Source organism: Molossus molossus, unplaced genomic scaffold (assembly GCF_014108415.1).
Source record: "Molossus molossus isolate mMolMol1 unplaced genomic scaffold, mMolMol1.p scaffold_m16_p_12, whole genome shotgun sequence".
Lineage (NCBI taxonomy): Eukaryota > Metazoa > Chordata > Mammalia > Chiroptera > Molossidae > Molossus > Molossus molossus.
Window position 1 is genome coordinate 27,580,589 of NW_023425347.1, and position 16,864 is coordinate 27,597,452.

Genomic DNA, 16,864 nt, shown 5'->3' on the forward strand with positions numbered 1-16,864 from the left:
TTTTATATAATAAAACACTTGTAAAATAAAGAAAAAGCAGTACAGGAAGAGATGAAATAGAAAAACAAAAGGTTTTTCTCTCCAACTCCCTGCCCTAGGGGTAACTACTATTTTTTAAAAATTATTTTATTTATTTATTTAATTTATTTTTATCCTCACCTGAGCACATTTTTTTTTTTTTTTTGCATTTATCTTCAGATAGAGCCGGAGGGAGAGAAGGAGGAAGAGAGAGAGAGAAACATCGAAGTGAGAGAGACACATCGAGTGGCTGCCACCCACACGGCCCCATGGGGCCGGGGACAAACTGCAACCGAGGTGCGTGCCCTTAGCGGGAACCGAACCTGGGTCTCTCTGGTCTGCGGGCTGACACTCTAACCGCTGAGCCAAACCGGCCAGGGCGTAACTACTACTAATGATGATGTGTGTATGCTTTCCCAGAACATCAAGGCCCATGCAGATACAACATGTGCTAGCATCTATGTTACTTTTTCTTTTCGACAAATGTGATTGTACCATAGTTTGGCAACTGGCCAACATTATTTTTCCTTCTATACTTCCTTCTATACTTTCTTTGATATTCAGATTTTGGTCAAATTTTCCTTTCAAACGTTTCTCCCCCCCAGTGGCCTTGGTCCTCACATCCCTATGTCGTGATCAAGTCCCCAGCCCTTCTTCTGTCCCCTCCCCAGCCAAGTCCATCTTGCACCCCCCATTACCTTTCCAGCCTCTGCATGGTCATGGCCAGCGTCTTGTTCAGCTCGTCGATCATCCTGCAGCCCGAGGGGTGCATGGGCAGGGAGCCGGTGGCGGAGGGGAGGTGCTGGCTGAGACTGCCATACTGCAGCTGGTGCTGGATCTGGGATGGCAGGACCGTGTGGTGGTGCTGGGCCCCACCCTGCTGGCCACTCTTCTGGGCTGCGTAGGATGCCAGGGAGAGGTCTGGCCCCCCTACGGGCATGCAGATCATGACTTTCTTTGGAGGTAGCGGAGGCGACAGTTTCACTGGCAGACAAGGCAATTTCACAGGGGCGCCAGGATCTACAGCAGAGGAGGTGAGACAGGTGTGAGCTTTGGAGGAAGAAACGCAGAACACTGCACATGCCCACCTTGGGCATGGCCACCGAGAGGCCTGAGATAGAATGCACCCACCGAAGACACCAGCAGAGTCGGTGCAGCTCAGCACGCCCCCATCCTCTTGTTTCCTGCCTAAAGTGTGCTGGCCCACAGGGTCCTCGGGGGCTCAGGCGTTAGTGGTGTCTGTCACACAGCTGTCACACACCTTCCAGCACAGGAAAGGGAGCGAATGCAAAGTGCCCTTCTGCTCACGGAAAACCAGGGACCTTCACACACCTTTGCGAGGCTGAGCCATGATGCCTACAACTTGGCCATCACGATGTGAACTAACCTATCAGGTGGCACTTTCTAACAGGCAAGAGATTGGAGTCAGCCCCAGGTTCAAGCCCTGTAACAGCATACCAGTCCGCAAGAGACTCTAACACTGCCAACCTCCACTCCCTCCCTGCAACCTGAGGACGATGTCCACATCTGGGAGGGGGATGCAGTCACACAGGGGCCCAGGGGCCCATATGGGGTGGGCTGTGGGCTTGGTGGCTGGACTGGCCTGGCCACTCACGTGGCATCCGTGGCAGGCTGCTCGGACTGCAGGAGGCTCCGACAGGCACTCTGGAGCCCGGTGGAACTGGCCCCCGCCAGCCCCCTGGTTCCACGCAGTGGCACTGCAGCTTCCCACAGACACTGAATCAGGGAAGCTCCGGGTTTAACCAGCCCTCAGGGCGTCTTTGGGATGGCCTTGCCGTCCTCTGCTGTGCCCACACTTCTGGGCATCATCCAGCACGGGGAGGGGGCACGGCCGAGTCCTGCGGGTTGCAGGCTGCGGGAGAACGAGGTCAGGAAGGCAGCAGGGGAGGGGAGGTGGGTGAGCACAGGCCGCTCACCCCTGCTGCTCGTGCCCGGAGCAGTGCGGGCTCCACTCGGGTCTTTCAGGCTCTGGATTCTTCTCCAACTCTGTCTGCTTTGAGTGTGGCCGTTTACCTGCCACAGTCCTGCCAAAATGACATCCCTAGAGCACACATCTGATCACGTCGCTCCTGGTGTAAAACCCACCAATGGCCTACGACTAAAGCTCAACTTCGAGGCGTCCATGACCTTTGCTGTTCGGCGCCTCTCCTCAGGTCACACTGACCGCCTCGATCCGCTCCCTCCGGTTGGGGACAGCCTCTCCTTCGACGTGCCCTGCTTTTCTCCCACGAAGTTTACTCATTCACCCCAAAACTGAGTTCCACACTCAGCTCAGTCCTACCAGGTGGCCTCTGTCCCTCATAGTCTCCCGCCTTCCCTAGCCCCCCACATTCAGTGATCACCTCTCCCACTTCACAGAGAACCCCGTGGTGAGCCTTGTTCTCCCCACGACCCATGGGCACCCACCCTCACTCCTGAACCCCCTGGTGCTTCCACACCCCTGGGCCTGGGTCGCTTTCCCTCAAATAGGAACTTTCTCACTTTTGTCTTCTTGGTCAATTCCTTCTCTCTCTTCAAGATCCAGCTCAAAAATGACCTCACCTGAAACATTTCCCTTGATCATCACATCACTCCTGCCATGCCGCACCCCCTGGACCACTGTGGGCGTGTGGTGTGTCGGGGGGCGGCGCCAGAGGGCCACCAGGGCCAGCACCCCCACTGGCTTCCCACGTGCCAGAGGTTGTCCCAAGTGCTTTTCGCGCCTGACCATTCAGTCCCACGGGAGCCTGTGACGTGGACCGCGCTATCGGCTCCCCTTCACAGAGATGATGGCACTGATCTGCGCTTCCTGTTTACATCGCCAGCTCCTCTGGAGAACAAAGACCGTGAACGATTTGTCCTCATCGCCTTAGCATCCTAACAGGCACACAGCTCACACAGCAGGAGGCTCAAAACATGTTTACAGAGTGAGCTGAGTCTAGATGCTCCTGTGAGGGATGAATTCACACCTCCCACAGAAAGAGACAGGCCGGGAGGTAGATATGAGCATGAAATGGATCACAGTTCTGGGATCGTGCAGCTGAGGGTGTAGGGCCACTCCACAGCTGATCCTACAGCAGAGACACAGAAAAGCCTACGGGCCCGGGGGCCTGATAAGATGGCTCCCCTAACACCAAACTGTGAACTAAGCATAACCACCAGGCTCCCGTATACTCTCCCCTGAAGCTCATGCTGTTCAGGACGACCCTCACGCACAGGCCACCGTGGTGCTAATTCCAGAGTGGTTGAGATGCAGAAACTCACCACCTTTATCCTGTTCCTGTTACTAAAGGGGCATTCCCGTGGCTCTTGGACGCTTTAGCACACATCTAGCAAATGCAACGTGTCTGCAAGCGTTCAAGTTTTTCATCAGGGACCCTTAACCCACGAGTCCTTCATTTGTGGGTCTAGCTGTCTGTCTAAGGCAGGTAGGTGCTCAGATGCAGGAGAAAGCAGACCAGGAGGGCAGCATGGACGGTCTGCCCAGGGAGGCACAGTGACTGCACCAGGTTCCACTGTCTTGTGACGCTCTAACTTCCTGCACACTGTCCCCCACAGCACTACCTCTCATACCTCCATGTCGAGAATTGCTTGGTCTCATCCCTGGGAAAACAGCCAAGTGTATGCCAGGAATTCTACCAAAACAGGCCCGGAGGAAATGAACAGCGGGAGCACATCAGAGGAGGTGGATACTTTTCTTATCCCAGGAAAGATGGGCTGGGCCAGGAGGACCCGCTCCTCCCTCTCCCGCCTGCACCTGCCTTCGGTTGTTTCACTACGTACGAGAATACATTTAATAGTGGCAGGCAATGAAAGTCAACCGTTCAAAATAATTTTTGGCTCAGTAGGTTTGGTAAAAAGGGAGGAAATTAAGAAAGAGGGTAAAACCAGGGGGACTTGCTGGCTCTCAGTAAATCAGCTCTGTAGTCTCTATCTCTTGCCAGCACTGTGGGTGACCTAGGCGTGCCCAGGCAGCTCAGATCTTTAGAAACCTGGCAATGCCTGTTGTTATATCTTCATGACCTCTTTTTTTTAATCCTCACCCAAGGACATTTTTGCTTTTTATCTTGAGATATAGAGTGGGAGGGAGAGAAAGAAGAAGGAAGGAGAGAGAGAGAGAAACATCGATGTGAGAGAGACACATCGAGTGGTTGCCACCCACACGACCCCAACTGGGGCCGGGGACAAACTGAAACCGAGGTATGTGCCCTTAGCGGGAACCAAACCCGGGCCTCTCTGGTCCATGGGCTGATGCTCTAACCGCTGAGCCAAACTGGCCAGGGCTAAGGCCCCTTTTTTATTAAAATATATTTTTATTTATTTTTAGAGAGAGAAAAGGGGGGGGGGAGGGACAAAGAGAAACATCAATGTGAGCAAGAAATATTGATCAGCTGCCTCCCACATGCACCCTGACCAAGGATTAAACTTGTAACCTGGGCACGTGCCCTGACCGAGAATCAAACCAGTGACCTTTCGGTGCTCGGCACACACTGGCCAGGGCTCTCTGCAACATCTCAGTACCAAGTCACTCCTTATGACAGACCTGGAGACACGACTTGGAGCCATCTGTACCATCAGTCATTCTGAATGTGTCCATTTCTCTCTGTCCCTCGCAAACTTCTGTGTTCTCTGCCTTCCCCAAGGCTGGATTAGGTGCCCACCGCTGGGTTCCCCCAGGCTCCGTGCTTCGTCACAGCGTTTCAGAGAGTCCATTGAACTCATTTCACTTTTCTTGGCTTGTTGCTGATTTCTGTTCTTTTTTTGCAGTAGGTGGAGGCGATGCACTAATGAAATCACATTGGATTTGGCTGTTTCCTACCTGTTCACTAGTAGGGGCTGAGCCTAGCGCATAGTAGGTGCTTGATAAACATTTGTTGGTTTTCCTTCTCACTATGTCTTTCAGGCAGTGAGGAAGGTAGAGCTTAGTGACCTGTTTCTCTCACGCTAAGGCCCTGCCAGTCAAAGTGTGGCCCCTGGACCAGCAGCAGCAGAACCTCTTGGGAGCATGACAGGCATGCAGATCCCAGGGCCGAGCTCGGACCTTCTGGATCAGAAGGCCCCAGGGGAGCCTCCACGGTCCAGTCTGAGAAAGGCATCCCTTAGGCGCCATTCCTTTGTGAAGAGGCTGCTCCCTCCACAGGCAAATGGGGGAGGAAGCTGCTTGCTCTCTGAGGGTGGGGCATGGGCTTCCGGAAGCTTCTGCTGCAGGTGGAGGGTAGAAAGGCCTAGCGAAGTCACCACTGGCTTAGAACTCAGAAGACTGGGGTTTAATCCCCCATGTAAGGCCAAGAAGCCCTGTTCCTTTGCCTAAGCCATTTGGCCTTTTTGAGCCTCGGTTTTCTCATCTGCAGAAAGAGGGCATCACCCACCTGTGGGCCTGCTTGAGAAGGAAATGGGTCAGCGGCTACACGACCTCCATGGAAGGTGCCGAGGGGATGAGTGTGCTGAAACCCCGCCTGAGGTCCGCCTGACGGGGGCTGGGGCTCCCCAGAGGAAGGGGCAGCTGCACTGCACTCATTCCTCCGAAGGGCACATTTGTATAATCTCACAAAGTCCCCATACAGACTAGCACAGGATCTGAGTATAAAATAACCCCTAGTACAATCCTTAATATGTAACAGTTCAACAGATAAGGTCCTAATGGATTCTGAAGAAATGGTGACACACTCGCTGCCTGCCCCAGAGGTGCTGTGAGGGTCAGCCCAGAGGAAGTGGGCGAGCTCTGTGAACCGCGAAGCACTGTAGACCTGGGCAGTGTTACTAACGGGGCTCTTGCCACACCCTGAGAGTCCACCTGGCCGCGTGCTTCCTGGTCTGGGGCGTGAAGATGGCCAGAAAGCAACAGAGAGTGTGGTGCTTGTTGTAAGTAGGGGAAACCGGGTGCAAGTGAACCAAGCAGGGGGCAGAGAGGCCCCCCCAGCACCATCGTTGCAGTTCACCGTGGATGACAGCGCGGCAGGAGGGCAGGAGGAGGGGCGCCCAGGTCTCGGAGTGCCGTTGCCATGCGCGGCCTGTCAGTGCTGAGGCTGCTGGAAGAGGGGGCGGCTGGGAAGATAGCTAACCTTTGCTGGGCACGAAGGCTCTTTACCACTAGAAATCCAGGGACAGAAGTGCCTCCTTTACCTTGACCGCCCCTCACCGAATAAAACGCGCTGCCCGCCTGCTGCATGACGTGAGCCGCCTGCCGCGGGCCTGGCTCCACCCCGTGCATTGACCACGCCCCTAGCGGCCGGGCCTGCGGGGGCTCACGGGGCGCTCTGCTTGCCGCCTGAGAAATGGACGAGTCCTCCGCAGCCAGACTGATCAAGATGCAGCGTATTCATAAAACTGTCTGTGCTGATGGAGTGGAAGGAGCAAAAACAACCAGTTCCAGAGAACAAGGAAAATAAACGCAAACTGTGAGGGTCATGGAGCCATAAACCCAAGGGGGCTGTATTTCCAAACACGACACGGCTCTGGACAAGGGAGATGAAACCTCAGACTGCTTCTGCAGCGGTTCTCTGGCCGCAGGACTGTAGGATGAGTCTGGGCTAAATGATCACACCCTAGCCTCTCTTCTCACTTTATTAACACCTGCCGCAGAAGCCATGTGTAACTGCTGATGTAGCAGAAGTACGTGTTCATGATAGTAGCACTTAGGGTCTTAATGAACAAAGATGTAAGAAGTCCTCAGTCATTTGCCGGTTTGCAGGTCAGAAATTCTGGTCTACTTTCATAGCTACAGACACTCCCTGCAAGACATAACGGGCATGAGAAGTGTACTAAGAACTTAAGAAGAGCCCAGTATCACCCAGACACCCCCGGCGGCAGGAAAGGCGCTCGGAGGAGCTCCGTGGGTTCCTCCAGGCCATCCCAAGGTTCTGTGGCGGTCCCTGCAGTCCTCGGTCGAATGCCTGTGAGGACAACCTGGGTGGCCTGACCCCTTGTGGTGAGAGGGATGTGCGGAGGGAAACAGGTCTGGCCAGCACGCGGAGACTGCAGCAAACGCCTGCGTGTGAGAGGAATATGTCCCAATACCTTCCAGAGTCCTGAAACGGGGGCTCTTGGAGCATCTACAGCACCGGCACTGGCACCGGCACCGGCACCAGCACCAGCACCAGCACCAGCACCAGCACCAGCACCCGGCTCTGTTTCAGAGACACTTCCCACAAAGAAACATTTCTGGTTTTAAACTGAGCCCTCCCAGGCCGTGTGGGAGGATACCCGGTGGAGAGGAACGTGCCTCACTCGATGGAGAGGCTGGGCAGTGCGTGGGGCCACTTGCCGGCTGAGTTCCTCGGGCATGTTACCTTTGCAGAGCAGGCAATTCAATTAGACTTTTAAAATAGTAAAATTTGCCCAGCCGGTGTGGCTCAGTGGTTGAACGTCGACCCATGCACTGAGAGGTTGCTGGTTCGATTCCTGGTCAGGGCACATGCCCAGATTGTGGGCCCGATCCCCAGTGGGGGGCATGCAGGAGGCGGCCAATTGATGTTCTCTCTCATTGATGTTTCTATCTCTCTCTCCCTCTCCCTTCCTTTCTCTCTCTCAAATCAATAAAGAAAAAATCAAAATAAATAAAATAATAAAGTTACACATATTCATTGCCTGAAAACTGCCCTCAAAGAGTCAGAACTGTAGATGTCCCTATCATCACGAGGACAGACACCTGTTGAAAGATGAGTATTGTGTTAGAATTTACAAAGTGTTTTATATAAAAACAAATGTATTGTTTATTTCTGCAGGGATGCCGAGGGCTGCCGCCTCCAGGGAGACGGAGAGGAGAGTGCCCTTCTGTTGACAATGTGCTGCTGAACCCGAGCCCCTGCGAGGCAGCGTGGAGGAAGATGGGAAGGTCCAGAGACGGACCAGCGAAGGGAGCGAGATCCGGCAGTGCCTCCTGGGAGGGCCGCTGTGTGTGAAAATCCAGGCAAAGATGAGAAGGAATCGAATCAAGGCTACAAGGCATGAAGATGAGTGTAAATGTGTTCCTCTGAGCTCAGAACACCAGGACCAGAGGAATATATCTATGACGTTTGAAAGCCATCCGCTTAGATCATCTGCAATGAAATAAATAGTACCCAGAGGTAGCACAGTCATGGTGAAGATATAGGACATTAAGTTAGATCCATACATATTATAAAGGAAGAATAGGGATGAATGCAGTTCATCTCTAACCTTGCATCTACTTGACACACAGTATCTATTCACTGCTGCAGGACATACTCAACTTCTTGCGTTAGTAGTGATGGTGGTGGCTGGTCTAACTATCCACTGTTGGTGTCTGTGAGGTCATCCTGTTTCCCCCTGAAATCCCCAGTGCGCTCCCTGACACCTAAGGCTGGACCACAAGTGTGACCGATGGCTGGCTGGCATGTTCTAACTGCTAGCTACTTATACAAGAGGTTGCTTTTCCATCTAGGTTATCCTGTTCCGTTCAAACACTACACAAAGCAAGAGAATCAGATTTTATTTACGGTAGAAGTCAGAGCTGGAGAACAAGCATCTAGCTATGAGCTTGTGGGCAAATGATCATCCAGCTCCTCATTCCATGTGTCAGCGACAGCGGCTTCTCTGGCTCACGGGCCCTGGTCTGCTGCGGTGCGGGGCCTGCTGAGGGTGCAGCAGGGGGCACAGCAGACGAAATCCCTGCCCCCTGGAAACTTACTCCAGGGACACAAACAATGCCCCAGAGGAAGGACCAAGGTGCCCTTGGCAATTTCAGGTTGACGCTGGACACCCCCCAGTTCAACTCATCCATCTAGTTGTAGATCCCTCTTATCCATGGGAACGTCAAGGAGAAAAGCTTGTGTGAAATCAAGTAAGCATTGCTAACAGTCCACAGAGGGTGCCCACTTCCTCCTCCAAAGTCAAATCCCTCATCTTGGCCTTCCAGGCTCTCCACAGTTTTGCTTCAGCCCAATTCTGACCTGATCTTTCATTACTTTCCTAACAAGAATCCATGTCCCGCCATGCTGGGCTCTCTGCTGTTCCTTAACTACACCACGCCTCAGACTCACGTGCCTCTGTGCCGGTCTCCCTCCACAGCGACCTCCTCTACCACCCCTCACCATCACATTTTTCCTTGTCTTTAAAGCCTGTTCCAAATGCACCCTCCTTTATGATGCTTTGTCTGATTCTTCCAAAAGGATTTGATCTCTTAGCATTTGAATTTCTTTAGAGCCATGTTTATGTATCTTCATAGGAACCGTTTTCTGCAGTTTACAGCTGCCTACAACCCCCATGGGACTGGCAGAACACCTTGCACATAGTCGGCACTCGAAACACGACTCCATTCAGCCTTACAAAGAAGGAAACACTGTCCCGTGTTAAACATGGGAAGGCTTGAGGCCGTTATGCTGAGTGCAATAAGCCAGTCACAGAAGATAAATACTATATGATTCCACTTCCATGAGGTACTGAGAGTTGTCAAATTCACAGAGAAGAGGATTAAAGTGGTGGTTACCAGGGATTAAAGGGAGAAGAAAGAAAAAGAGGGGTGTTTAATAGCTGTAGAGTTTTAATTTTGCACGATGAGAAAATTTTGGAAATCTGTTGCACAACAATGTGAGTAGCCTTGGCATCATTGAACTGCGCTTAAAAATGGTTAGCGTGGTAAATTTTATATTCTGTGTTTTCACCACGGTGCACACAGTGCCAAGTGAATTCGGTCTCCAATCTAATGGCACTGCAAAATAAGAAAGGTATTTTCCTGAGACCTTCACTCTGATCATAGAGGTCAGAGCTGAAAGCGCCCTTTTAAAAATGTTTTCATCAATAGTCTGTACATGCACTGGAAAAAGAATTTCTGCACTTTGAAGACAGAAGATGAAGACTGGAAAAGCAGAGAGAAATGGACATAAAGAGTGAACTCAGGTAAATTTCCCCTTCCTTCAAGGTATCAGCTGTCAAGAGAGTGTGAGCCTGGAACCTCTTCATGAGGCTCCTGGGTTGCAATTCAGTGACATTTAAAGGCACAGGTGAGTCCAAGGTCGCAGTGGTCTAAGTGTCAGTTTTCATGCACTGTCAGAGTAGAAGACTGTAGGGAAGGCCAGGCCAGAGGCTGAAGCAGTTAGACGATTTCATAGGGTTGGAGAGGAGGCTGGATGGGTGGGATATTGAGAAGCAGTGGGGGACAGACAGAATCGGACAACAGAGAAACAAAGCGAAATCACACATCAGAGTGTAAGTGTCGGAAAGTCCATTGTAGACAGTGCCCCCCAAAATGAGAGAGAGCTGTAAACAGGAATACTGGCTTGGGCTTGACAAGCACTGGACAGAGGACTGGCATCAGACATGTGTTGGGGCTGAACATACCACCGGGCATGGATGGCATTTGTCAGGTAAATTTGCACATGCAAATAAGTTGTGATGTTGAAACTAGCAATCAACGGATTTTTGATAATAGTAAGTTTCCTTGTATTTCAGGTTCTAAAGACTGCGAATAAGCCTTGTTCGCATTAACAGCAGGACTTGTTTTTTAAGGAGCAGCAACAGTTGCCTTTATTCACCCCTGAATTGTGGCCAAATGCTTCCAATGTTATTTGCCCCATTCTTGAATACTACAGACTCTCCTTCTAGCATGTTCTTTGAAACCCAACCCAACTGTGCTCAGGTCCTTTTTGCAACCAAGTGCCTTCAGAATACACCTTATTTTTGAAAGACTGGATAATTATTTTGTCTTAAACAAACTAAAACACACAAAGAAAAACAACAACAAAAAACCAAAGAAAGCAAACGATTTTGTTTTTTGTTTTTGTTTCTGAATTTTAGGAATAGGTATCTTGGCGGACATGTGTAAACTGATGGTTATTAATGAGGGCCCTGGAGTCCAGTGATATAGATCTAGTCTATGTAACCATGGCCAAGTCACTTAAATTCTCTAAATTTCACTTTTCTCCCCCGAGAAAGGACAGAATAATCATAATCACATTTACCTCACAGGACCAAATGGTATGTTGTAAAGTTCTCAAAATCGGGCGGCTGCCACTAGTCCTGCTCAGGTGTGAAGGTCCGACTGTGAGGCCCAGCTACCTTGTTGACCGTCCTCTGTTCAGTGGCCCACGGGGCACCTGGCCACAGGTACGTTATGCAGGAGGCATGGATTATTCGTGCCCTGCCTGACATTCGACTTCTGGAGACAGGATGGCTGGAGAGGTGACTGGTGAAGACTTAGAAAGAAAGAGAACAGTGGGTTTTTGTCTCAGTCAGCTTTTCCTCTAGGGTCAGCCATCGTCCAAGAAGGATCCATTTTGAGAGTCATTCATCTCAGACCATATTCATTATGCAACCAGCTCTGCTAGGCACTGTGCTTCTGGAGTGGAAGGGAATCTGGTGCCCAACACTCCTGACCTTTACCACGTGCCGCTGTGCACGCTGGTGTTGGAGAAGATGAGGTGGAAAAGAATGACAGTGGGAGAAAAGAGAAATCGTTTGGGCGAGCAGGAGGGCTTCTCTCTACCTGGCCCACGGACAGGGAACGTTGGTAAGACAAACAGTCTCCAAGTTAATTATGGTTTTCCTGATGGGTGTGGAGGTAAACACCAAAGCAGAGATATTTCTGCATCTTTCCCCCTAAGCGGGCACCTGGAAGTAGCCCCAGTTCAGGCTCATGCGTCCTCTAGCCCCCTACCAGACCATTCACCACCGTCCTTCTCCGTCGGTCATGCTCGCTGTCTTTCAAATTGTCCTGTGTTTCCTTTCAAAACTGTCAACAGAACAACAGACGTTGAGAACAGGTTGAAACTCCGACGTTTCAATTTAGAGCTTTAGAATTCTCAATGAACCATTTTAGAATTCTTAGTTTATTAATTCATTCTGACATGGCCCAGATGTCTCCAGAGTGATTAGTAAGAGAACAGGGTTCATATAGCTGCCTCATGGTGATGCAGATTCATTATGATGATTACTCACTTATAAAAACTAAGCAAGTCTAATTGACTTTAAACCCAAAGGATAGCGCCAGAATCATAGCCCACAGGCTTCTGCACCTGTTTTGTCTTCATCATATTTAAGGGGCTGCCAGGTACAATGTGGTAAGGATGACTGGCTTCTATGTATTTTTTATCCATTTGATGTGGAGGGGAGGTTTATAGATAATAGATAAAGTCCAGTCTTCTTGGGAAAGGCAAGGGAAGCCAGAGAGATTGGGTTAATTCACATATCTTCAGTTCCTCAAATATCAAGAGTCCTCCGGATACCAGGCTCCCCAAGTTCAGGGCTCAGAGCTGAAGCTATGAATGAATGGCGTGTTCCTTCATTAATTAAATAACCAGATCAATTAAAGGGTGTTGTTAGCTAAGAAATTCTGTCAATTCTTCTTCAAAATGTCTTATCTAATGTTCTGTTCTCTCTCTGCCCACTGCTATCAGCCAGATGCTTGTTAGCTCGTATTTCAACCACTTACACAGGCTCAAACTGTTCCGTTTAGTCCAGTTGGTGAGTTTGGGGAAGGAGGCAGAGGGCTGGCCTCGGTGGCTTCCACGTCAGGCCTTCAACCCTCTCTTCTTTCTGTTCAATCTACACAGTGACCCAGGAACATTTTTTAAAGGTTAGATTTCATCATATCACGTCCCTGCTCAAAAACCTCTACAGGCTCCCACTGCCCGGGAACACGACCCGAATCCTCTATGCCTTACCCAGTGAACCCTCTCGACACATCCCGAGACGGGCCCGCCCTGGCGCCACCACCTGGCCACTGACCCGCACGTTGCCACCTCTGAGTCTCCATCAGGGTCTTCTTTCCTGGAATGCTCTTTCCTCGTTCTCTACAGATGCCTTCATACTTCCAGGGTCAGCTCACACTCAGCCTTCTCCAGTCACCTGTCTTAGATTGCATGCACTGAACTGAAAGGATCACTCTTGATGATGGTTATTTTGCCTCTATCTATCTATCTATCTATCTATCTATCTATCTATCTATCTATCTATCTATCTATCTATCTACTGGTTTGAACTGCGTGGGTCCATTATATGCAGATTTTTCAATGAATAATTTTTAGATTTGAGGTTGGAGTCCGCAGATGCAGAGGGCTGACTGTATGCATTGTTCTGCGTCATTTTATATAGGTGGCTTGAGCATCCTTGGATTTTGGTATCCGCAGGGGTCCTGGAACCAATCCTCTGCAGATACTGAGGGGAAACTTAAGTTTGTATGGAGTCAAAAAGTTAAATGGGGACTTTCAACCGCACAGGGGGTTGGCACCCCTCACTCATGCATTGTTCAAAGGTCCACTGTATAGATAAATAAGCAATTTTAATTCTAGAAACAAACTATTGAAGATTGAAACATGCTTAGAAAGAAACATGCGTGCTGCCGAGGATGTGTGCTGCTGTGCTTTTCATATGAGAGAAGACGGACAGCCCCAACCCCAAAGAGGCCAGTCAGGTAAATCCGGGGCTGCACCAAGCAGCCAACCAAGTCATGTGTACCTTCACTCATGTGAGAATCAGTTCACGAGCTATCACCACGTGCACAGAGCAGACATACGAGCCTGGACAACAGGGCTTGCCTTTTATTAGATAGGTAGACAGACAGACAGATGGACAGGGGTGCTCTCTTAGAGGCGGGCTTATGAGAGCATTTTCTCCTTTGTGGTGTTCCATGCACTTACATTTTGGGGCACTGACTAAAGTGTATTTAAGGTGGTGGATGATTCCTTTAGTTGGAAATTTGCTCTTTTAAACCACAAACATCTGCATAGGTGGGTGCACACATCGATGGAGTAATTTGACACAACCCCATGTTTAGGCTGGACTCTGATGAAACTCAGCCCTACGTGAGAGACGTCCCACTACCCAGGAACAACATCCATTGAACTAGGAGCTGGGAACCACAGGTCCAACCGTGCCTCTAAGGTGGAATTTCTGCTAGCCCAGGAAAAGCCACTCATTTTTCTTTTTTTAATCCTCACCAGAGGACATTTTTCCATTTTTTTTTTTTTCAGATAGAGTGGGAGGGAGGGAGGGAGGGAGGGAGGGAGGGAGGGAGAGAGAGAGAGAGAAACATCGACGTGAAAGGGACACATCGAGTGGCTGCCACTGTCACAACCAACCAGGGCTGGGGACAAACTGCAACCGAGGTACATGCCCTTAGCGGGAACCGAACCCGGGTCTCTCTGGACCATAGGCTGACGCTCTAACTGCTGAGCCAAACCGGCCAGGGCCACTCATTTTTCTTGATCCTCCATGTTTCTATGATAAAATAGGTGAATATTCTCTCCAACCTCTATCTCTTTCTATCTCACAGAAATGTACAGAGATGAGCAGAAACGGTAAGAATACCAAAGACATTGCAAAAAGGCAGCCGGTCAGTATCAGGTGGGGTATCAAGGTGGAGAAACAACCCCCTGAAATCTTTAGTCTCGGACACACCACCACCTCGACCCCAGGTGCTGCGATCCCCGGGCTGATAGGCAGGGAAGAGCCATTTACCAGGTGCCCGAGTCAATAGCCGTCGGTACATTTGTTAAGTAACACTTTAAAAATTAAAATACAAGAGTCATTTTAGGGCAACCTTTCTACGCTTACTCTTCTTTTAAAAATATTTCTCACGACACTTTACAGATTATTGTCTGTACCCTTTTTTATTTATAAGAGAACAGCGCAGATACAGATTTTAATTAAAAGAAATAATGCTGGGCTTCAGATCAATAATTTAAAGACAATAATTTAAAGCTTTGACAAACTCATTATGAAGGGAACAAGGCACTACTCTATCTTTGCAAAAATTTTTGACATTGAACCTAATTCACCTAGATGGGCCAATAGTCTTAAATTAGTCACATAGCTGCCAACGTACATATTTACAGACACACATGGCTGAAAGCTCTCGGCATAGGACTGGTAGGTGTATATCGAATATCTCTTGACACAAACACACAAACCCAGGCATGACCGTGTGTACCCAGACACACACAGAAACACCCACATGTCCCCCGGAGCAGCCTCACTAAGGAGGTGCTCAGGCTTCAGGTGAAAAGTGAGAGAAGAGATTATCCCCTGAAGGGAAGGGAGGGCGGCGGGCCCCCAGAGACGTCTTGACTCACCTGTTAAGTGGTTGGCAATCCTGGCAGTGGGTTTGGGAGGCAGGGCGGGGGGTTGCTTGAGAAGGGACAGCTGTTTCACTGGGGTCTCCTCATGGTCTCCAGAGAAAGCAGCAGGTTTTTTGGGGGGCAGTAGCAGGACTGGTTTGGCTGAAGGATCTTGGGACAGGAGGACTCCAGACTCACTGGCAGAGGGACTCTCTTCAGACACTGAGGGGACGACACAGGACACACAGGAGACATTACACAAACGCAGTGTGGGGGGGCTGGCAGGAGCGCACAGGACAGGGATGCGGGTGGCGACACGGCAGCGTACCGACTACTCCAGGTGGTAGCACGTGTGCAGAGTTAGAGAGAGGACGCCGGGATCCGACAAAGCACAGTGGTTGGGGTGGGGCACAGCAGGGAGGCAGAGGCAGGAGAGGGAGAGGTAGAAGGACCACGAGGGAGAGGAAGGAAGGAGGCATGTTCTCAAAACTATCCAAAGGCTCGTCACTTTGGTTTCGGCATTTATAGAACCAATTCTGCGGGTGCTCCAGGCTGTGACAGCCCACTGATGGCAGGTGTGATGGACCAGGGAGGAAGAGCCCCCTCGGACCCCCTGACCCAAACCAGCACCAACGCCAGCCCTTCCTTTGGGCTGTTTGCCCTTTTCAAGGCAGAAAGAGAGAGTGGATTCTTGTTTCTGCCTGCTGGGTCTCATGGGGCTTTGCTCCCAGGTCTGGGACACCAGGTAATGAAGATGTCCTAGAGGCTGACATCGGTGGGCCCATCACATGGCTGGGGTGACTGCTCCTCAGGTTCTGGAGCCGGGAGCAGCCTCCAGGGGGCGCCCTACACTTTCACAGGCACCTTCTGCCCCTGCAGCTTCTACAAACCTTGATAAGATGAAGGATGCTCCAGTCAACACCTTTCTGTCTTCCCCCTTCCTCTCTCCTCTTACTTGCCAGAATTACGGGTTTCTTGTTTCAATTTCCCCTTTTTCTCTTTGCTCTGCACTGGCCCTGATTTTTCCTTTTCCTCATGGGGGACCCCGACTGGCTCCAGTGAAGAGCCGTCTCAGGCAGGCCTCCTGGCAGGTGACAGGCTGGAACTGTGACGTCTCTGGAAATGGCAGAACTCACTATGCCGATCAAACCCACTGGATTCAATGTTCCAGGAAGGTTGGATAAAAACACAGTTCACTGCCTGGGGGGTGGGGGATGTAACTCAGCTGCATCTCCTCCTTCCTCCCATCGCTGCCACAATAAGAATGCCCTTCTTCCTCGCTGATCTGGGCGGCAGTGTTCCGTGCAGCAGCAAAGCCCTGCAAATAACCCTCCCGAGTGCTCAATTCTCCCTTTGCCTCAAGGGACACTGTTATTCTCTGTGTGGGACACACCGGTGGGAAATGACTCACCTGGTCCCAAAGTGAAGCCTTGGAACTGACTTTGCGAGACACCATCTCTGCCTTCCTCCCACCCGAGCTCTGCTAATGAAGACTTCAGAGCTGGGGTGGAGAAAGGGCATGACCTTTCTACCCGCCCCAGCGATGTCCAAACGTCCCTTCCCCCAGGCTTGTCTCCTGACCCAAGGACCAGTCCTTACTGGCTGTGGGGAGGGTCTCAGCTTCAGGTAATGACTATTCTGAAAACCTCCTGAGGGGATGAATCCTGGCCACGCAGAGGGCCTGGGACCAGAGAGGGAGTGACGGTTAGATGGCCTCAAAGTCATCTGTTGGCAGGGTACAAGTTAACCAGCGAACTGTAAACAGTTAAACGGCCAATGAACACATTGATTGTACGTAGTGAGTTGATACGATTTGCTAAATTGATACAGCCATG

The 16,864-nt window shown here is 50.6% G+C and overlaps 1 protein-coding gene across 2 annotated transcripts in view; it reads right to left on the bottom strand.

The window, feature by feature from the left end:
- LOC118626224 (phosphatase and actin regulator 1) overlaps positions 1 to 16,864 on the bottom strand; it is a 226,291-nt gene that overhangs the window by 60,281 nt on the left and 149,146 nt on the right. The window contains exons 5-6 of one of the 2 annotated variants that reach the window (XM_036255616.1): positions 15,045 to 15,251; positions 717 to 1,038 (exon numbers count right to left, since the gene is read on the bottom strand). In XM_036255616.1, coding sequence (XP_036111509.1) covers positions 717 to 1,038; positions 15,045 to 15,251 — 529 coding nt within the window. The remainder of the gene's footprint in view (positions 1 to 716; positions 1,039 to 15,044; positions 15,252 to 16,864) is intronic. The other variant, XM_036255615.1, reaches the window with a different exon arrangement.